Raw genomic sequence first — 20,604 nt, forward strand, 5'->3', positions numbered from 1 at the left:
ACCAGAACCAGCAGCCAGCTCAGTGTGAAGCTGTGCAGAAAGTCATGAATGTTATGTGTTTATGATTTTAGCAGAAATAGCAGAAATCATTAAAAGAAGCTTGTTGATTTCTTACTCTTTGCTTGCTACCTAACGTTAGCTAACATAAGCAGGATGCATCATCATTTATGATTCATAAAGGCCACAGTGGGTTTGTTAACTAGCACCCCGTGTTTTCTTGCAGCATGAAATATTGGTGATTTGGTTTATTATTTTAATAAACCATCTATCAAATGTCCAAATTGCCCCAAATTGTTTCAGACTAATGAGTAGCTTTGTAAATGTAAATCTTTGTAGATCATATTTTGACATTTTAATTGGATAATTTGCAATAGGTTTAAAAAAAAATTCAAAAAAATCGTTTGTGGTGCGATTAATATATAAGCCTGACAGATACATGTAATGTACCTTAAGTGCCTTATATTTAAGAATAAAAATGATAGCGGTGTGTGCACGATTTGATGGTGGTGCTGGATGTGTTTTGGGGCCACAAACAAAATCTTGTTCAGGGCCACCAAAGTCCTGGGGCCGGCTCTGGTTCGGAGGTCTGGACCTGAAGCAGCCTGGAGGTTTTGCAGCAGAGGCCGTGTGAGGCTTGTAGTGAGGCTGTGCAGTGTGACGCTGAGTGTGGGTCTGATTAAAGAGCGTGACAGCAGATTCCCAAGCTGTGTGTCGGTGTTTTACTGCCACTGCAACACAAACAGAGCCGCTCACCGCCCTGCACCTGAGCGTACGTGATGCAGGCGGCCCTCGGCCAATCAGGAACCACACGCCTCGTCCCGCCTGGGTTCATAGGGTTTTGAGTTTCAACATTTGGCTTTGACTTTTCCCTCAAGGCCAGTTAGTGTTACGGTTTAAAACGGCACTTCTCTGTTTGCAAAAAAAAAAAAAAAGGTAACACTTTACAATAAGAGTACAACAATTAACGTTAGTTAATGCCGTAAAACATTAAGTAACAGTTAACTAATTGTTGACTAATGTGTCTAAGAATCATGTACTGATGCTGTTCATGCTAAGGTGTTAATTTACATGTTATTTAAGGGTTATTGTAGATATTATTAACAGTAAATGCCATAATAATCATCAACTAACAGTTAATTAACCATTACAGCATTAACTAACGTTAACTAACATTAAGTAACCTTAATTGTTGCACTGTGATTGTAAAGTGTTACCAAAAAATTCCCTCAATGACTGGTCTTTGACCAACAGAAAAAAGCGACATCTTCTTCGTTGGTGTTTTGTAACAAAAGGAAACTAATGTGCTTGATGTTTTCTGGTGACATGAAGGCGGCGTGTTTGATATATTCTAAAAAAATTAAACGCTTAGTTGGATTGTGACACGTTACTGGACCAAAGTAGCTGTGATTATATTACCAAAATTAATAACGTTAAATTTGATCCTTTTCAGAAAATATTAATTCTAGTGATGTGTTCATGTTTTCTGTAATCTGACAGGTGCTCTTTCTTTGTGTCTGAACTCACCCCGAGCCCCAAATTTTCGGTGTCCTACATCGCTAGGGTCACATTTGCCAACTGAAATAGCCTACGTGTTGCCTTCAGTGTCATCACGTAAACTCCAACAGTGTACAGGAAGTTACCCAGAACAGACAACAGAGCCTTCATTTTTATTTATTTTTATTTATTTATTTTAGTCTGGTTCAGTCCGTTTCAGTCTGGTTCAGTCTGTTCACTAAAATAACCCTGAACCTGACCTGAACCTGAATGTAATTTCTACATTGCCCGAGCCCGGCTCCACCTGTTGGGTCCCAGTGGGTCCAGGTGGGCTCGGGTCGGGTCGGGTATCCACACTCCAGCTGCCGGTCCGGGTCAGAGTTCTCTATCAGCTTCGGTTTCAGCTTTTCCTCCTATATAAGAAGTCTCCTTGGATTTGAAACAGCACTGGTGTTTACAAGGAACACTCGAAGGCAGCATTCAGGATTACCTCTAAAATGCAGTCCACACTAAGACACACCCTCCCACACTAAGCCACACCCCCACACACTAAGCCACACCCCTCGCTGCCTTCAGTCCGTCATCCAGCAGCAGAGGAGGTCAGTGCAGCCCCGCACACAGAGCCACACACATTACCCACAGTGCACCTCTGCTTAGTTGATTCGTCCAGAGCAGGAAGACGCCAGACCAGATGGCAGCCGACGGCAACATGGCCGACGCCGACACCCAGTCGGACCAGGTGTCTTCATCGGATCTCTCGTCTTCGTCCCTGAAGGACTCCACCATGTCAGGTAGAGCGTGCAGCCCTCAGCCTTAACTCATCTGTCAGTACAATCCAATAACATGTATTGATTAAAATAATAATACAGATTCAGTAGATTTAGTACGCCTCAGACATGATGAAGAGTGCGGTTGACCGTCCTCAGCCGGCCAATAGGAGCAGCTCACCTGCTGACTGACCTGCCAGCTGACCCGGCACAAAGCCCCATTGTGCTCTTGAGCAAACCGGCTCAGCTGACCTGGTCTCACGCACGGCTCCTGTGCTTTATGATGTCGCAAGGCGGCTTAAATCTGCCTCTGTGTGTGTGTGTGTGTGTGTGTGTGTGTGTGTGTGTGTGTGTGTGAGTGTGTGTGTGTGTGGGAGTAAGGGCCACATGATTTTAGTAAGATTCCATCAGGTCTGCCTATAGTACATGTTTTTTTCTCAGTGTGGTGACTGACCTGGACTTGAACACTTCATGTATTTGGTTCTAGTTCTGGCTCTGGTTCTGGTTCTGGCTCTGGTTCTGGTTCTAGTTCTGGTTCTGGCTCTGGTTCTGGTTCTGGTTCTAGCTCTGGTTCTGGTTCTTAACAGCAGGACCAGCTTGGTTCTGCAGCACTGCTTTGAGACAGCCCCATCACACCAAAAGCTGAAAGTGTCAGTTTGCATATCTCTTGGTGTTGGACTGCAGGTGTTTATTTACATCTTTGTGGCCTTCAGCAGAGTTTTCTGGCCGGTCAGTAAAGAGTTCTGTGGGTCAGGTTCTGTAGGGGTCCTGTAGAGGTTCTATAGGGGTTCTATAGGGGTTCTATAGGGGTTCTGTAGGGGTTTAAAGTCTTGGGCGTGTTGCACCTCAGGCCAGACTCAGTGTTGTTGCTGCAGGTACTTTGATGTTTTGCCGCTGACGGCTGCTGAAAACACCTCAGTGACATCACCGAGTGGGCGTGGCCAGAATGCACCATACCTCAAAGACTCAACCCCTCGACGTCTTTGCAGCAGATGTGATTTAGGGCTCTGTCCCCCAGCTGTCCTCCTCCTGCTCTGCAGAGCTGCTGCTGGACAAAAGGCTGAGCTGCTCCAGGCTCCTGGCTCTAAAGGCCTGTTACACCAAGGTGAGACACACCTGGCTGTTAGAGGGGACGGGAGACGGCGCAAAACACAGCCAGGATTCATGAAGAGACTCAGGACAAGACGCTTCCCGTCCCCTTTAACAGCCAGGTGTGTCCCACCTTGGTGGGCTGCTGTTCTAATGGAGGATTCTCCAGGTGAGAAGGAAGGAGACGGAGTGAAAGCTCCCGAGCAGATCAGGACTCCATCTGAGCTCCCTGAGGTGAAGCAGCGTCCCTGCCCTGTGTGTGGGACAAGCAGAGCGGACGCTCGCCGGCGCCCCCTATGGAGGCCACCATCACTGTCTGATGATGAGCTTCAGATTGTCTTTAATTACTCTATAAACCTGCAGAAGTATTTTTTTTTAAAGCACTGTCATTAGAAACAGATGGACAGTCCCATAACATATCTGACTGCAGAGTTTCTCAGTTTTGAAACAGACGTGACGTCCTGCTGCAGAGCTGAGGGCTGGAGCGCCTTGTTCTCTGCACTGATGGATCATGGGAAGAAACTGTCAAAGCTGCCTCTCTCTCATTTTACACCAATAACTCAACGTTCAGAGACACTGGTCAGACTGGTTTCACTGGGACAGAAGCAGCAGGCAGCCGAGGCTGAAATTCAGCGGCATGCACCTTTAATTAATGCTCATTATGGTATGCAGCTCAGTGTAAGGAGGCTCACATGACCTGTGTGTGTGTGTGTGTGTGTGTGTGTGTGTGTTATGACCTGGATAATCCTCAGCTGTGCAGCAGCTGCTCACTGACCAGCAGCAGACTGGCTGTACTGGTTGTAATGGTTGTAGTCAATCAATCAAACTTTATTTATATATTGTCAAATCACAACAGAAGTTATCTCATGACGCTTTACAGGTGGAGCAGGTAGAGACCACGCTCTGCAAATTATAGGAGAAAAAAAACAAGAAAAAACAAGAAAAACAAACAATAAAAACAAACAAGAAGTGATTCTAATGGTTGTACTGGTTGTCTCTGCAGTGATGTGTGAGTGTGTGAGTGTGTGAGTGTGTGTGTGTGTGAGTGGTGTGCAGACATGAGGCATTGTTATTCAGATTATATATGGAATATTAATATTAATATTAATATTAATAGACTGACAGACAGACAGACAGACTGACAGGCTGACAGGCTGACAGACAGGCAGACAGACAGACTGACTGACTGACAGACAGACAGACAGACAGACAGACAGGCTGTGAGCCTCAGAGCCCTGCAGTCAGTGAGGACACAGCACCACCTGCTGGACACCAGCAGCATCACATGATGAATAAACCAGTTTCACCTTGTTAACCTGCTCACTGAGAAGAGAGACAGTTTACTGTGGTACTGATGTCTGTCTGTCTGCCTGTCTGTCTGTCTGTCTGTCTGTCTGTCTGAGTCTGTCTCTCTCTCTGAGCCTGTCTCTCTCTCTCTCTGAGCCTGTCTCTCTCTCTGTCTGTCTCTCTCTCTCTGAGCCTGTCTCTCTCTGAGCCTGTCTCTCTCTCTCTGAGCCTGTCTCTCTCTGAGCCTGTCTCTGTCTCTCTCTCTCTGCCTGTCTCTCTCTCTTTGTGGCTGTCTCTCTCTCTCTCTGAGCCTGTCTGTCTCTCTCTGTGTCTGTCTCTCCCTCTGAGCCTGTCTCTCTCTGAGCCTGTCTCTCTCTCTGAGCCTGTCTCTCTCTGAGCCTGTCTCTCTCTCTGAGCCTGTCTCTCTCTCTGAGCCTGTCTCTCTCTCCTCCAGCCTTGCAGCTTGTTTACTGGCGGGAGCCTAAGAAGTCGGCCGTGGCGTTCGGCGTGTCTCTGCTGGTGCTGTTCGCCGTGGCGACGCTGTCTGTCATCAGCGTGGTTTCCTATTTGCTGCTGGCCAGCCTCTGCGTCACCATCACATTCAGGTGGGCGGGGCCACTGCCACAGCCAATCAGAGCACACTGTAGTCTGAGGGGTTTCACTGCCTGAACAGCTGATGTTGCCCAGTATGAAATCTTGGCAATTTAATCAATAAAACAGCAAATTAATTCAGATTACTGATCAACAAGACAGCAGGAGAGGAGAGTGTTGTGTCCAGCGGGGGCAGCACTGAGCTAAACAGCCTGCAGGTCAGTGTTGTGTCCAGCGGGGGCAGCACTGAGCTAAACAGCCTGCAGGTCAGTGTTGTGTCCAGCGGGGGCAGCACTGAGCTAAACAGCCTGCAGGTCAGTGTTGTGTCCAGCGGGGGCAGCACTGAGCTAAACAGAGCAGAATCTGTGTGGGTCAGTGGGGCTAAAGGCTCTAAACTGATCAGTCCATTTGATCCAGATATTGATCAGTAACTGGACTGTTCCTGTCCATATTTCTGCTGCAGACAGGATTGACCCTTTATCTAAGCCCCGCCCCCCGGGCCACTGAAACGCCTCTCCGTCCACTCCCATTGAAAACAAGGTGATTTTCAGTTGCCTCATATTGACACTTAATGAGTCAGTTCTTATTTTAAGCTTGGTTGTAGAATAAAGGTACATCTCTGGGAGTCTACAGTGATGGGGGAAAACCTGTTATTTGGGAGTGGCTACGTGGAAGAAAAACTGCTGATTGGTCAGTCAGGGACCAATCAGGAGCCGGATAAAGGGTCAGGTGTGCACTGAGCGGTGAAATGATGTGGTCCTAACAGCCCTCTGCTTCCTGTGCAGGGTCTACAAGTCTGTGATCCAGGCCGTCCAGAAGTCAGACGAGGGACACCCGTTCAAGTAAGATACACCCACTTCCTGTTAGGGCGGGGTCAGAGCTGGGGGCGGGGTCAGGGCTGGGGGCGGGGTCAGAGCTGGGGGTGGGGTCACAATGTGAAACAGGCCTATTGAGAAATATAACAAATATAAACAGCACTAAATGATCTTCCCAAACTGTCGAGTAACAAAACACCTGAATTCATTTCTTAACCCCCTCCTCCTCTTCCTCATCGTCCTCCTCCTCCTGCTCCCCCCCTCCTCCTCCTCGTGCTCCTCCTCCTCGTGCTCCTCCTCCTCCTCCTCAGGTCTCTGTTGGACAGAGATGTCTCCGTCTCCTCCGAGTCGTTCCACCAGCTCTCAGAGAAGTTTCTGGTTTATCTGAACAGCTTCATCCGTCAGAGCAGGAGGCTGCTGCTGGTGGAGGACCTGGTGGACTCTGTGAAGGTCACACACACACACACACACACGCACTCACACTCACACACACACACACGCGCGCACACACACACACACACACACAGCATTGTTGCCATTGTTTGTTGATGGATGGCATTTTGTGGATTCTGTGTTTTTATGACTTTAGTTTGTTGTCTGACTGCTGTATTTTATATGACTGCTGGATGTTGTATGACTGTTGTCCAACTGTTGTCCGACTGTTGTCTGGCTGTTGTCCGACTGTTGTCTGGCTGTTATCTGACTGTTGTCTGACTGTTATCTGACTGTTGTCCAGCTGTTGTCTGGATCTTGTCTGGCTGTTATCTGACTGTTGTCCGACTGTTGTCCGGCTGTTGTCTGACTGTTGTCCAACTGTTGTCCGGCTGTTGTCTGGCTGTTATCCGACTGTTGTCCGACTGTTGTCTGGCTCTTGTCTGACTGTTATCTGACTGTTGTCTGGCTGTTGTCTGGCTGTTGTCCGACTGTTGTCTGACTGTTGTCTGACTGTTGTCCTACTGTTGTCCGACTGTTGTCCAACTGTTGTCCGACTGTTGTCTGGCTCTTGTCTGACTGTTATCTGACTGTTGTCCGGCTGTTGTCCGACTGTTGTCCGACTGTTGTCTGGCTCTTGTCTGACTGTTATCTGGCTGTTGTCCGACTGTAGTCCGGCTGTTGTCTGACTGTTGGCCTACTGTTGTCCGACTGTTGTCCGACTGTTGTCTGGCTCTTGTCTGACTGTTATCTGACTGTTATCTGGCTGTTGTCTGGCTGTTGTCCGACTGTTGTCCGGCTGTTGTCCGACTGTTGTCCGACTGTTGTCTGGCTCTTGTCTGACTGTTATCTGACTGTTGTCCGACTGTTGTCCGGCTGTTGTCCGACTGTTGTCCGACTGTTGTCCGACTGTTGTCTGGCTCTTGTCTGACTGTTATCTGACTGTTATCTGACTGTTGTCTGACTGTTGTCTGACTGTTATCTGACTGTTGTCCTACTGTTGTCCGACTGTTGTCCGACTGTTGTCCGACTGTTGTCTGGCTCTTGTCTGACTGTTATCTGACTGTTATCTGACTGTTGTCTGGCTGTTGTCCGACTGTTGTCCGACTGTTGTCCGACTGTTGTCTGGCTCTTGTCTGACTGTTATCTGACTGTTGTCCGACTGTTGTCCGGCTGTTGTCCGACTGTTGTCCGACTGTTGTCTGGCTCTTGTCTGACTGTTATCTGACTGTTATCTGACTGTTGTCTGACTGTTGTCTGCCTGTTATCTGACTGTTGTCCTACTGTTGTCCGACTGTTGTCCGACTGTTGTCTGACTTTTGTCTGACTTTTGTCTGACTGTTATCTGGCTGTTGTCTGACTGTTGTCTGGTTGTTGTCTGACTGTTGTCTGCCTGTTCTCTGGCTGTTGTCTGACTGTTGTCTGACTGTTTTGCTGCCTGTTCCAGCTGGCTGGTGTCATGTGGGTGATGACGTACATTGGAGCTGTTTTCAATGGCATCACCATCCTCATCCTCGGTAACGCAGACGCCGCCTGACTGACTGTTTGGTATCACACAGGCTCAGCATGACCGCCTCACGCTGACTGTCTCTCTCTCTCTCTCTATCTCTGTCTCTCTCTCCCTGTCTCTCTCTCTCTCTCTCTCCCTGTCTCTCTCTCTCTCTCTCTCTCTCTCTGTCTCTCTCTCTCTGTCTCTCCAGCTGACATCATCTTCTTCACCACACCGCTGGTCTATCAGAAGAAGAAGGTGCTGCGTGCGTGTGTGTGTGTGTGTGTGTGTGCGTGTTTGAAACTCTTTACATTCAGCCACTGAAACCGATTCATGTTTTCATTGTTACCATGACAACCAGACCTAATTTAAAGTCAGCAAAACTAACAGAACTGTGAAAACCCACTGTGCAGTCATGTTTTACTTTTGTTTAATGTGTGTGTGTGTGTGTGTGCGTGTGCGTGTGCGTGTGTGTGTATGTGTGTGTGTGTGTGTGTGCGCAGACACAGATTGACCGCTTCATAGAGCTGGTTCAGACCAGGATGGAGGAAACGCTGCAGAAGTGAGTGACATCACAAACTACAACACCAAGCTTCCAGCCAATCAGCAACCAGCATCTGCCTCACTCACTGTCTGTCTCTCTGTCTGTCTGCCTGTCTGTCTCTCCAGGCTGCAGGACAGGTTACCAGGAGCTGTAAAGCGAACCAAAGTGGAGTGACCAATCATGGCTCTGGCCACGCCCCCTGCTGTCCCTGTGATTGGTCGGTTAGCTGACTGGTTAAGCCGCTCAGTTCAGTCTGAGGAGAGTTTGTGAAAATTGGTTCTTCTACAATAAAACAAACTGTACCAAACGACAGCAGCCGGCTCGTTGATTCAGTGTGTGACTGATCTGTGTCGTTTAACAGCGTTCGCTCTGTTCGCTCTGGACGAACAGCCATAGGCGGAGTTTGAAATTTGCGCTGGGGGGGGCAAACATTTTTTTTTATTATTATTTTATTTATTACAATACCAAACATAATGTAATTCAGATTTATTTCTGAAAATAATCTTATTTTATTGCATTGCTTAAATGTTTATAGATATGTATACAGGAAAAAAAAAAATATTGGACCTATTTTTGACTCAATGTAGTGACACATTTCAGACGCTAGGGGGGGCAATGCCCCCCCTGCCTCCCCGCAAACTCCGCCTATGCGAACAGCGCCCCCTCTCTGTTGTGTGGCAGAATGCAGGTCTCCTCCGCCGTCACGGGTTTGTCTCATGTCAATGACCTAGAAGTCGCTCAGTCTTCTTTAGAAAACTTGAGTTTGCTGAACGAGCTGGTCCTCGTGTTGCCATGGAAACAGCAAACCGTTGTTCCTGAAACCCGCAGCTCCAAAAATGTCAGGTCGGCAAATTTACCTCCAGCATTTCAGTCCCAGTTAAAGACCAAACTGGCCACTAAACTCGCTGGCTTTTCTATTTCATAATTGACTCTTAATAATTCTGCTCCTAATTGGCCAAATTGGATTTGTTTTTGTTCTTAACCTCAGTTTTTTTTTTTGGCTAAATTTGTTTTTAACTTATTATTATTGTTGTGCAATCTGCTTTCATTTTAATGAACCAGTTTGTCTTAACTTGGCCTCATTTTTTGTCTCATGTTTTATCTGTCATTGTGAATTTAAACGTGCTGGAGGAAATAAACTGACTTGCATGAAAACAGGAAGGACGGCTGTTTTCAAAGGCTGCAGCATCAAAACGACAGGTCACACAGCTCCCATTCAACTCTCTCTCTCTCTCTCTCTCTCTCTCTCTCTCTCTCTCTCTCTTTCTCTCTCTCTCTCTCTCTCTCTCTCTCTCACACACACACACACACACACACACACACACAGGATAGAAATAACTGGTTGTGTGCAAGTTTAGAAATTAATATTTTGTTGATTGTATTGCTCATTATTGTTCTTTATTTTTCAAATGCTGCAAATCCTGTGTTGTTGAGAGATCCAGGTCAATCTGTTGATTGGCGTGACGTGACTGTTGAGTAAACCCCGTTGAGATGAGGCAGATTCATTTGACATCAGGTCATGTGTTAAATCAAAAGATTTACATTACCTTGATAAATGAGAACTGTGAGAATATAATTTGCAGTCAACTCAACAAATGGCTCTAACAGTGACTCAGCAGTTTCCACGTCACATCACTCCTGTGTGGATAAAACAGACGAGTCAGGCTTAATCTGTTACCACAACTGATGTCAACCACAAAATGCACAATCGTTTATTACAACTTCAGACATAATGCACTTTTTTTTTTTTTTTTATTGCTAAGGCACATATTTTTAGAAGAAGAAGAAGAAGCTGAGCAACAGCATCTGACCCAGTTTCCCCTCAGGGACCAATTAAGCATTTCTGATTCTGATTCTGATTGTTCCTGAGGTTTTTTTTCTGCTTGTAAATAGTTCAATAAGTTTATAAAAATGTCTTTGCAGTGAACTGTCATGTCAGCAGCTGTCTCTGATCAGCAGTGTGAAGACGCGACTCTCACTCCTCTTATCCGACACAGAGACACTGAGGAGTCAAACCAAACCCCAAAGCCCGGGTACAGAGGCTGAGTGAAGGTGCTGCTGAAGGTGTGGAGGTGGATCAGTGTGTTAGAGGAGACGCTGTAGAAGGACAGAGAGCCAGCACGCCAGTCCAGATACACTGCCACTCTCTTAGAGGAGGAGGGGGCACGGATGTCTGTCTCTCTGTTATTGTGTCTGGCAGTGAATCTTCCATCAGAGCAATCCAGACTCCAGGAGTTTTCATTCCCTCCAAGCTCACAGTCATCACTGCCTCCTCTCCTGCTGATTCCTCTGTAAGTCACTGCTATATAAACCAATCCTTCCCACTTGACCTCCCAGTAGGAGCGACCAGTCAGACCATCTCTACACAGGATCTGTCTCCAGAGCTCAAACCTCTCTGGGTGATCAGGATATGGCTGCTCCTCTGTCACTGCTGTCACCTTCCTGTTGTCCTTAGACAGGACGAGGCGTCTATTCACTGTGTTTGTGTCCAGTTTGAGTTCACAGGAATCTGATGGAGAGAACAAGACACAACAGACCCGCTGTGGTTATTATCTGCTGATTGATTCACAGTTTGATTATTGATTTGTTGACTCTTTGATGAAGACACATTGTGTCAGCCGTCCTCTTCATTCACAGCAGGATCTCAATGAATGGACATCACAAACTGCTGTGGAAATTCACTTTATCTGGAAGAGCCATTTACACACAAACTAAACTACATTTAGACTTCATATATGGCGTTATAGAGGTATGAAGATTTATATTATTATTCACTTGGTGTAAGCATGCAGCTGAGAACAAAGAGCAGAAACTGCAGCTGCACCATCTAAACAGCTGAAGGTTTTGTGTTGATGAATCAAACTAAATCCACACTTACACTTCCTCAGGCCTGGTTTCAACCTCTGCTCTCCACCATGGTCCACCCTGGAGGAAGAAACAGAGTCAGAGCAGCAGATTCTCTTTGAGGATGGAAACATGGGCAGTAAATAACCTTCCCTATGAAGGATTTAGCAGACCACGTCACTCATATCCACCATGAAACATGAAACAATACTCCTCAGCCCTCTGTAAGACATTGTGTGTGTCTCTCCATACCTGAGAGCCTCCAGTCTCCAGGTTGGATCCTCCAGTCCAGCAGAGAGCAGCTTCACTCCTGAGTCTCCTGGATGATTGTAGCTCAGGTCCAGCTCTCTCAGATGGGAGGGGTTGGAGCTCAGAGCTGAGGCCAGAGAAGCACAGCCTTCCTGTGTGAGCAGACAGCCTGACAGCCTGCACACCATCACAAACACAATCAGTCCACCACATCATCTGCTTTGTGTTTTCACAAAAACCTACACAGCTTAGGAATGTGTTCAGTGACATGAAGCTGCATGGAAATCAGGACTGAACTGGTCATGTGTTGAGCAGGTTGAGGAATCCTGACCTGAGAGCCTCCAGTCTGCAGTGTGGACTCTCCAGTCCAGCAGAGAGATGCTTCACTCCTGAATCCTGCAGATCGTTGTTACTCAGGTCCAGCTCTCTCAGACTAGAGGACTGGGAGCTGAGAACTGAGGCCAGAGCTGCACAGCTTCTCTCTGACAGATTACACACACTCAGCCTGAGGAGGAATCAAAGATGAAAAAAATTCTGTTTCAAAAGTATAGAAAATGTCATGTTATGTGTTTAATATGTCCAGTTTTCTATGAACCTACACAGATTTCCTGGAGGCTTTGACCACTGGCAGCAGCCTCAGAAGAGCCTCCTCTGAAGCAGAGTATTTCTTCAGGTCAAACACCTCCAGATCTTCTTCAGATGACAGTAAGAGGAAGACCAGAGCTGACCACTGAGCAGGGGACAGTTCCTCTGTGGAGAGATGTCCTGATCTCAGGTACTGTTGGATCTCCTCCACTAGAGAATGGTCATTCAGCTCATTCAGACAGTGGAACATGTTGATGCTTCTCTCTGGAGAGGGATTCTCCCTGACCTTCTCCTTGATGAACTCAATTGTTTCCTGATTGGTCTGTGAGCCACTTCCTGTCTGTGTCATCAGGCCTCGTAGGAGAGTCTGATTGGTCTGCAGTGAAAGACCCAGGAGGAAGCGCAGGAACAAGTCCAGGTGTCCATTTGGACTCTGTAAGGCCTTGTCCACAGCACTCTGGAGGAGTTTTAGTTCAGATTTGTTGTTGAATCGTGCAGACCACCAGGAGGCTGATTGTTGGAACAGCAGATTGTCTCCAGAGTTGATGAAGGACAGAAAGACATAAAGAGCAGCCAGAAACTCCTGAACACTCAGATGGACGAAGCAGAAAACCTTGTCCTGGTGCAGCCCACGCTCCTCTTTAAAGATCTGTGTGAACACTCCTGAGTACACTGAGGCTGCTCTGATATCAATGCCACACTCTGCCAGGTCTGCTTCATAGAAGATCAGGTTGCCTTTCTCCAGCTGCTCAAAAGCCAGTTTTCCCAGAGACAGGATCATCTTCCTGGTCTGTGGAGTCCAGTGTGGATCTGTCTCAGCTCTCCCATGATACTTGATGTTCTGCACTTTGGAGTGAACCAGCAGGAAGTGGATGTACATCTCAGTCAGGGTCTTGGGCAGGTCTCCTCTCTCACTGGTTTTCAACACGTCCTCCAGAACTGTAGCAGTGATCCAGCAGAAGACTGGGATGTGGCACATGATGTGGAGGCTTCGTGACGTCTTGATGTGGGAGATGATTCTGCTGGCCTGCTCCTCATCTCTGAATCTCTTCCTGAAGTATTCCTCCTTCTGTGGGTCAGTGAAGCCTCTCACCTCTGTCACCATGCCAACGCACTCAGGAGGGATCTGATTGGCTGCTGTGGGTCGTGTGGTTATCCAGAGGCGAGCAGAGGGAAGCAGGTTCCCCTTGATGAGATTTGTCAGCAGAACGTCCACTGAGGTGGACTCTGTAACATCAGTCAGGATCTGGTTGTTGTTGAAGTCCAGAGGAAGTCGACACTCATCCAGACCGTCAAAGATCAACACAACCTGGAACTGCTCAAACCTGCTGATTCCTGCTTCTTTGGTCTCAGTGAAGAAGTGATGAACAAGTTCCACCAAGCTCAACTGTTTCCCTCTCAGCAGATTCAGCTCTCTGAAAGTGAATGGAAATGTGAAGTGGACATGCTGGTTGGCTTTGTGTTCAGCCCAGTCCAGAGTGAACTTCTGTGTTAAGACTGTTTTCCCAATGCCAGCCACTCCCTTTGTCATCACTGTCCTGATTGGTCGTTCTCTTCCAGGTAAAGGTTTAAAGATGTCCTCACATTTGATTGGTGTTTCTGGTGTGTCTGGTTTCCTGGCAGCTGTTTCAATCCATCTGACCTCATGTTCCTCATTGAGCTCTCCACTCCCTCCCTCTGTGATGTACAGCTCTGTGTAGATCTGATTCAGAAGTGTTGGGTTTCCTGCTTTAGCAATCCCCTCAAACACACACTCACACTTCTTCTTCAGCTTAGATCTGAGTTCAGGTTGGCACGCTGCAGCGGCAGTTTCTGAATGAACACACAACAAAAACATCAGTAAGTGAATGTCACATTAATGAGAGAAATGTGGATATTTGCTGGTAAATGTATCTGAGTTGTGGCTGCATGGCATCCATTTAGCTCATAGCTGCTGGTGGAAAAACCAGTCCTGACTGTCTGCAGCCAAATGTGAAAGGCAACATTTTCCATGTCAACTTTGTGTTCAGCATTTTACACAAATATGAACAAATCAACACTTTAACCAGGTTCTCCATGAGGATTGTGCTCATTTCCCTTCCAATCTGGGTTGCTGAGCTCTTGTTTTAGAAATGTCTGTACTTCCAGCAGAGGTTACAAATGCAAACATTCAGTTTTCCCATCATTCCTCCTTTCCATCCTGTTAAAGGAGTTAAAAGCCTCTTACTGCTCCACAGGCACTCAGCCAGCTCCTCCTGCTTCATTCTCCTCAGGAGGTGCAGTGTGATCTGCAGAAAAGCCTTTCTGCTGCTCCACCTCTGCTCTTCCTCCTCACCGTCCAACACCTCCTCATCCTCCCTCTGCCTCTCTGAGCATTCTGGGTAATCTGGACTCAGTGACCTCTGGAGGTTTTTCAGCTCCTTCTTCACAAAGGTGTTGATGTTCTCCTCCAGCAGCTGCAACAGAAAAATCAAAGAATTCAAGTTCCATTTTCAAATTTGGACCCAAAACACAAAATCAGATCCAGGTTGAAGAGCCTGAAAGTCCAAAGTGCAGCATGGAGACGATTATGAGCTGAGCTGCTTCTCAGTTTGGACCTTGTTGTTCATTACACAACAGTTAGTGCCAGTGGAGCAATCTGATTGGACAAGAGGCGTTCCATGAGAGCTGATGTTCAGTAGAACAGCACTCGCTCTGGTGTCATATCGCTGCATTTACACACCAGAAATATGGAGGCCACGTGTGTTTGATGCTCCTGGGCAGACTGACCACTGGGATCCTCTGAGCTCTGCTGCTGGACTCTGAGGAGGACACACACACACACACACACACACACACACACACACACACACATATGATTAAAGGTGTTGTGCTCTGTAAGGATGAATCCTGGCAGAAACACAAAATGAACTCCATGTTAGAAGCTGCTCTGATTATTGGATGTGATGTTTTGAAAGAGGAAACTCAGTCAACAGAGTCTGAGGGGCCGAACACATTCTGGATCTTTAAATAATTACCCATCATCAGCAGAGGGCTGTGTGCCTTTGAATTCGTAAAATCGCTCCATAGACCAGTTGCTCTTGAAGGACACACAGCTGGGTCCAGGGGAGTCTGGTCTCTCCTGCTGGACCCTGATAGAAACATCATGAACACACCAGTGGTGTAAAAACTCATCAAATTCATTCTTAAGGAAAAGTAAAGACACATCGTTTAACAACAACTCAGGTAAGAATGTAAGTCATCCATTACAGTACCGGATCTTTAAATAATTACCCATCATCAGCAGAGGGCTGTGTGTCTCTGAAGTTAAAAAGTCGCTCCATAGATCCACTGCTCTTCATGGACACACAGCTGGGCTCAGGTCCAGGTCCAGGTCCAGGTCCAGGTCCAGGTCCAGGTCCAGGTCTCTTAGAGGCAGGGAGCCCCTCCTCTCTCTCCTCACACACATCCATAGCCGAGCCGACACCTTGACACAAACACAGCGGCTGATTGATGACAACAAGCTTTCCATGACAGGATGTGTGCTGTCTTCCTGTCAGCACCATGTCACATATACAGAGTGGACGTAACACTCAGAGCAGCCGCCCTTTACATCAAACCCACTGAGCAGCTTCATCTACAGAGGACTTTGAATCCTCTGGGACTCTTCACACATGGACTGGAAACTACTGACGTTTACAAAGCTCTCATTTCAGCCTCTCAGCAACATTCACTGCATTTTGGCTTTTCATTTTCCAGAGGGGAAGTTTTTAGTAACTTTGAGATGTTTATTCTTAGTAGTTATACATCATGTTTATTTGTTTTAGAAATTACTTTTCAGATTTTCTGGTAATAATTTTGCTAACATTCTTCTTTCTTTTGTGTGTTTTTTATTTGTTTATTGTTTAAGTTATAGCAGTGTAAAAAAATAAATATAAAAAAATAAAAATAAAAGTGAAACAGGTGAAATAATTGAGGAACATGTTTTCCTCTCTTGATGAGTCAGCAGCAGAAAAAGGGAACTTCAGTCAAGCTGATCCAAACTGTCCCACTGTGTGTTTCCTGTTTAGTTCAGCAGTGAAATGAGTTCAGAGTACAATCTACCTGAACTGATTTTGAACACGGATAAAAAGATAAAATACAAAAACATTTTAAATATTTTAGACAAAGTTAATTTTGTCCTCATTATCAGACATTAAAAGTGAACATGACGGTACAATGAATATTTATTTCTCTAAAACATATAAATCACATGTTGACAGACCCTCCCACCATCTTGTGCTCCCAGTCTGCTCTCAGTCTTCCAGCTGTGAGACACAAACATCTGTACTGATCCCTGGTCGGGTCTTTACCTGCTGAATCACATCCACATCAAATCCAAGAGACTTTCCAGCTTCATGTGGAGAGGAAACCCAGAGAGAGAAGACGCCGCTGCTTCTCCTGTTGCTCCGAGGCTGCAGTCACTTCCTCATGACTTCAGTGTCACAGTGTGGAAACGTCAGAGCCACATCCCAGCTGAGAGCGTACAAGCTGTCAGAGACATGAAGGGGCTGCTCAGGATGAAGGACTTGTCCTGAGCTGCAGGGAGAGCGGCCAGTCCAGTGGAGTCCAGCTGCTTCACAGCAGCAACATGGACAATCTCAACTTTCAGCACAGAGGGAGCAGCACGGCCCGTTCAAAGCAGCACCAGGCTCTGCTTTCACTCTCACATTCTGTTTATGGAGCGTGAGCGCCACCGGGTGGACAGGAATGGAAGTTCTCTCAATCCTTTTCATCCGTCCAGAGAATATCAAAGTGAACAGCAGGCTTCTGGACTTTTAGAAATGGCTTTGAAATCCACAGTTTTGAGGTGTTCTCATTCCAGAGCTTCTTGTCCTCCATGCCAACACTGTAAACAGCTGAGAAATATTTCTCATGAATCACCGCCCATTTGAATCTGAACAAGCCAGCTGCTAAATCTGCTGCCCTCTCCACGTTCCTTGTTAATAGCAGACTGGAAGACTTCTCTCTCTCTGCCTTAAAAATCTGTGGTTGTTTTGAATATGTCCATATGGAAGAAAAAATATCTCATTAACTCAATCATCACTCACACACACACATACACATACATTCACTCTCTCTTAGCTGACCATAGGGTCCGATGATAATGCTTGCTCCACGTAGGATGGGGTTGGGGGCGATATCAGCATTGCTGGCATTGGTGCTACTTAATGTGGTTATGCAGGCCAATGCGTATCCTCCTTTGAATTTAGATGTCATCAGTCTTTTCAGTCACCATGGTGCATGTAGATTTCCAGTCTGATCGGTTTAACACAGGGGATTCCAGTTGGCCAGGATTGATATTGCAGTGCTTGATGAGGTCTTTGTTGTGGTCCTTATACCATCTTTTCTGTCCTCCAGCAGCCCGCTTTGAACTTTTCATTTGGCTGTAGAGGACGTGGAGGGGGAGGCAGTGACTCGGCACACGGATGGTGTGTCCAACCCATCGAAGGTGTTTCCTCACCAAGCCTGCTTCCACACAGGTGGTGATGGCCATGAGAGGAATCTCTGTGTGAGGGATTTCAGTCTTCCCAAGACAAACTGAGGATTTTCTGTAGGCACCTGATGTGAAAACTCTCCAAGCTGGTTATATGACGCCTGTATGGTGTCCATGTTTCAGCACCAAAGAGCAGAGTTAAGATGCAGACTGCATTGTAGGCCGCTACTCTAGTGTTGACTCTCAGGTTTTTATTTTCAAACATGAGAGATTGAATAGGACGGGTGCCAGCACGCTCAGATTGTCCAGGAGAGCTTTGTGGGATTTGTGTCTTTCTTGTAGAAGTGATTGAATTTGGTCTGAGTGGCTGTTGAACCAGTCCTGGTGATGTTTTCTGGTTGTACCAGGAGCCTTTGATGCTGCAGAGTGGATGGCTCTGCATAGGAGTGGCCAGTCATTGGCTTCCTCCTGATCTTGCTCGAAGTTGTGGGCATGGAGTTTTCGGAGGTTACTGGTGGTGGTGGGATCTCCTAGTGCTGCACAATTGAGTCTTCTCTTTGGGGCCCCTTTGAGGCAGGAGGGTTGAATTTCCAGAAGAAGTTTGGATCTGAGCAAATGGTGGTCAGTCCAGCACTCGGCCCCACACATGGCTCTGGTGAAAAGAACTTGTCTGTCCCTCTGACGGACAATAATGTAGTCGAGAAGGTGCCAATGTTTTGACCGGGGATGTTGCCATGTGGTCTTGAACTTATTTTTCATCTGGAAGATGGTGCTGGTAATAACCAGCTGATGTTCTGTGCAGGGCAGAGGAGCCGCAGCCCATTGTTGTTCATTTTCCCCACTCCATGCTGGCCAGTGGTCTTATTCCAGGTATGATGTTCAGTCCCGACTCTGGCATTGAAGTCTCCCATAAGTATGACCTTGTCGGCTGCAGGGATATTCTGGATAGCAGCATTAAGACTCCTGTAGAAGACATCTATGGTGTTGTGATGTGCCTCCAGCGTTGGTGTTTAAACACTGATGAGGGCAGCAAACCGTTTCTGTGTGGGAGGGATGTGCTATATCATTAGCCTTTCACTGATCCCGATGGGGGATTCAGGAATGTGTTGTAACAGTGTGGACTTTAAGTCCGATTTATGGTTCTGCTGACTCTGGACACTGCAGTCACACAGTTGCTCTGCAGATGGTGTGTCAGACCTGTGTTCAAGGGCGGGCTTTAGGGGGCTGTGCCCACCCTGATCATCAGCTGGGCCCGCCCTGAACGAAAAGCATCAAAAAGCTTTTGTTATTTATTTTTCTCGACATGAAACATTTTACTATTGTCTCTTTGAGTTAAATCTTTTCTATCTGTCTCTTTAAGTTAAATCTCCATCACATTAAATCTCTGTGATGACTCCAGGGCTATTCTGCATCTTATTGGCTTACCTGTTATTACCAATCAAACTCCTCTGGCCTAAAACCTGACTAGAGAAGGAGAGAGACTTAACGTTAGTCTGTTAAAAAACTTAATCGGAGTGAATTAATTACAAATATGGATGCCAAACATTTTTAAAATTATTTTAGCGAGAACAATGCCGGCCGCTTCGCTGTGAGTGAGCCCTGAAGAGGCAGGAAGAAACATCTGAAGTCGGTTGGCTCTAACGCAACATTACGGTGACGGTCTGGACTTGCTTTAGTTTTCTGTCTGCTAGCTAGCTAGTAGCTCCAGACTCCACAAAGCTGCACTCTGACGTTAGCTATGAAATGACTGAGAGGCTGAAAAGACTGAAGCTGGAGGTGGGATTACAAAGCTTCTTCATTCTTGATACAGAGTGCTCTGACTGAGAGCTTGGCTTTCTCTCTCTCTCTCTCTCTCTCTCTCTCTCTCTCTCTCTCTCATTATTGTTCTTTATTTTTCAAATAACATTAGGGTCGTTTTCACAGGCTTGAACAAAAAAATGGATTAAATTTAATCTTGCCCAGGTACCTTTCTCTTGCCCTTTTCTCTCCCTCTGCGAGCGCACAGCAGTAATAATCAAACAGGCGAGTGATGACTAAAGTTAATTGCAGTGTAATGTAACATTTCATGATATTTAAATTATCATTTCAAACTGATTATAATAAGTATATTTGCGCAAATAAAGGCTACATAGCCTATATATGTGTATATATATATCCATTTAAAATTGTTTTAACATCTGGAAGAAAAAAAAATCATCATTCTGAAGGTGTGGCGACTTTTATTTTGCCGTGGCGGTGCGCCACGATGAATTACATGTATCGGAAACCCTGGGTGGCACTTGGGAGAGAATCGCCTAAAACTAGTGGTCAAACAACTGCTGTTTTCTCAGTGACAGTAAGTCCGAGCGGAAAATAAAAGGTATAAGGAGAAAGGTAAGGCTTTGGGCTTTCAAACTGTGTCGAAATATTCTAACTTATTTTCTAACTCGCGAGTTGAAAAAGTGTGTGTTTCTCCTTCTCTCCCCCAGACGTCTGTCGCATTTAGTTTAACTTTACTTTTTACTTTACTTTACTGTTCAGCTCGCTCAGTCCCCTTTTTTTACAGTTTATGCTCCCTGCTCTCGCTCTGTGTCTGTTCATTCTTTTCTTTGTGTTTTCTTGCGTTTCCATGGTTTCTCGCGCAGGTTGCACTGCAGACTGTAGCGTGTCTGCGCTCAGCCAATGGGCGTCTGATACGTCATCACGTAGCTCTGCAGCAGTGTTCATGGGAAATGTAGGAAGTACTGCCAGGGAGGCAAATGACCGAGAACTGTAGAGCGGCTCTGACTGACATGATTGCCTCATGCATCACCGGCCAAACTGGCTAGTAAGTTTTTATTAACACCGGCGGGTGTTAATTTAGAACCCTGGTTATGTCATATATGATACAGGCCATGTTGGCATAATCACTGTTTTTATTATTTGTAATAATTCGATTATACAACTATTAGCAACAAAATAAAATGTATTATCAAAATGTATCCATACTGTGGGCATTTCGCTCG

The 20,604-nt window shown here is 46.3% G+C and overlaps 1 protein-coding gene across 2 annotated transcripts; it reads left to right on the forward strand.

The window, feature by feature from the left end:
• The first annotated feature begins 2,111 nt into the window (after positions 1-2,111).
• Positions 2,112-8,820, forward strand: LOC115357293 (reticulon-3-B-like). 2 transcript variants are annotated; one of them, XM_030048718.1, is made up of 8 exons: positions 2,112-2,285; positions 5,092-5,242; positions 6,014-6,070; positions 6,355-6,493; positions 7,923-7,992; positions 8,176-8,237; positions 8,468-8,526; positions 8,634-8,820. In XM_030048718.1, exons 1-8 carry the CDS (start codon positions 2,186-2,188, stop codon positions 8,680-8,682), a joined length of 687 nt encoding a protein of 228 aa, XP_029904578.1. In that variant the 5' UTR covers positions 2,112-2,185; the 3' UTR covers positions 8,683-8,820. The 2 variants fall into 2 exon arrangements, with proteins under 2 accessions (XP_029904578.1, XP_029904586.1); XM_030048726.1 differs by having other exon boundaries at positions 8,176-8,222.
• Positions 8,821-20,604: the final 11,784 nt, after the last annotated feature.

Source organism: Myripristis murdjan, chromosome 1 (assembly GCF_902150065.1).
Source record: "Myripristis murdjan chromosome 1, fMyrMur1.1, whole genome shotgun sequence".
Taxonomy (NCBI): domain Eukaryota; kingdom Metazoa; phylum Chordata; class Actinopteri; order Holocentriformes; family Holocentridae; genus Myripristis; species Myripristis murdjan.

Excerpts from the sequence above, each read along its gene's own strand:
- LOC115357293 (XM_030048718.1), top strand. The coding sequence starts at position 2,186 with ATGGCAGCCGACGGCAACATGGCCGACGCCGACACCCAGTCGGACCAG. Across the intron at positions 2,286-5,091 it reads GAAGGACTCCACCATGTCAG|CCTTGCAGCTTGTTTACTGG; the intron begins GTAGAGCGTGCA and ends TCTCTCCTCCAG. Across the intron at positions 7,993-8,175 it reads CATCACCATCCTCATCCTCG|CTGACATCATCTTCTTCACC; the intron begins GTAACGCAGACG and ends CTGTCTCTCCAG.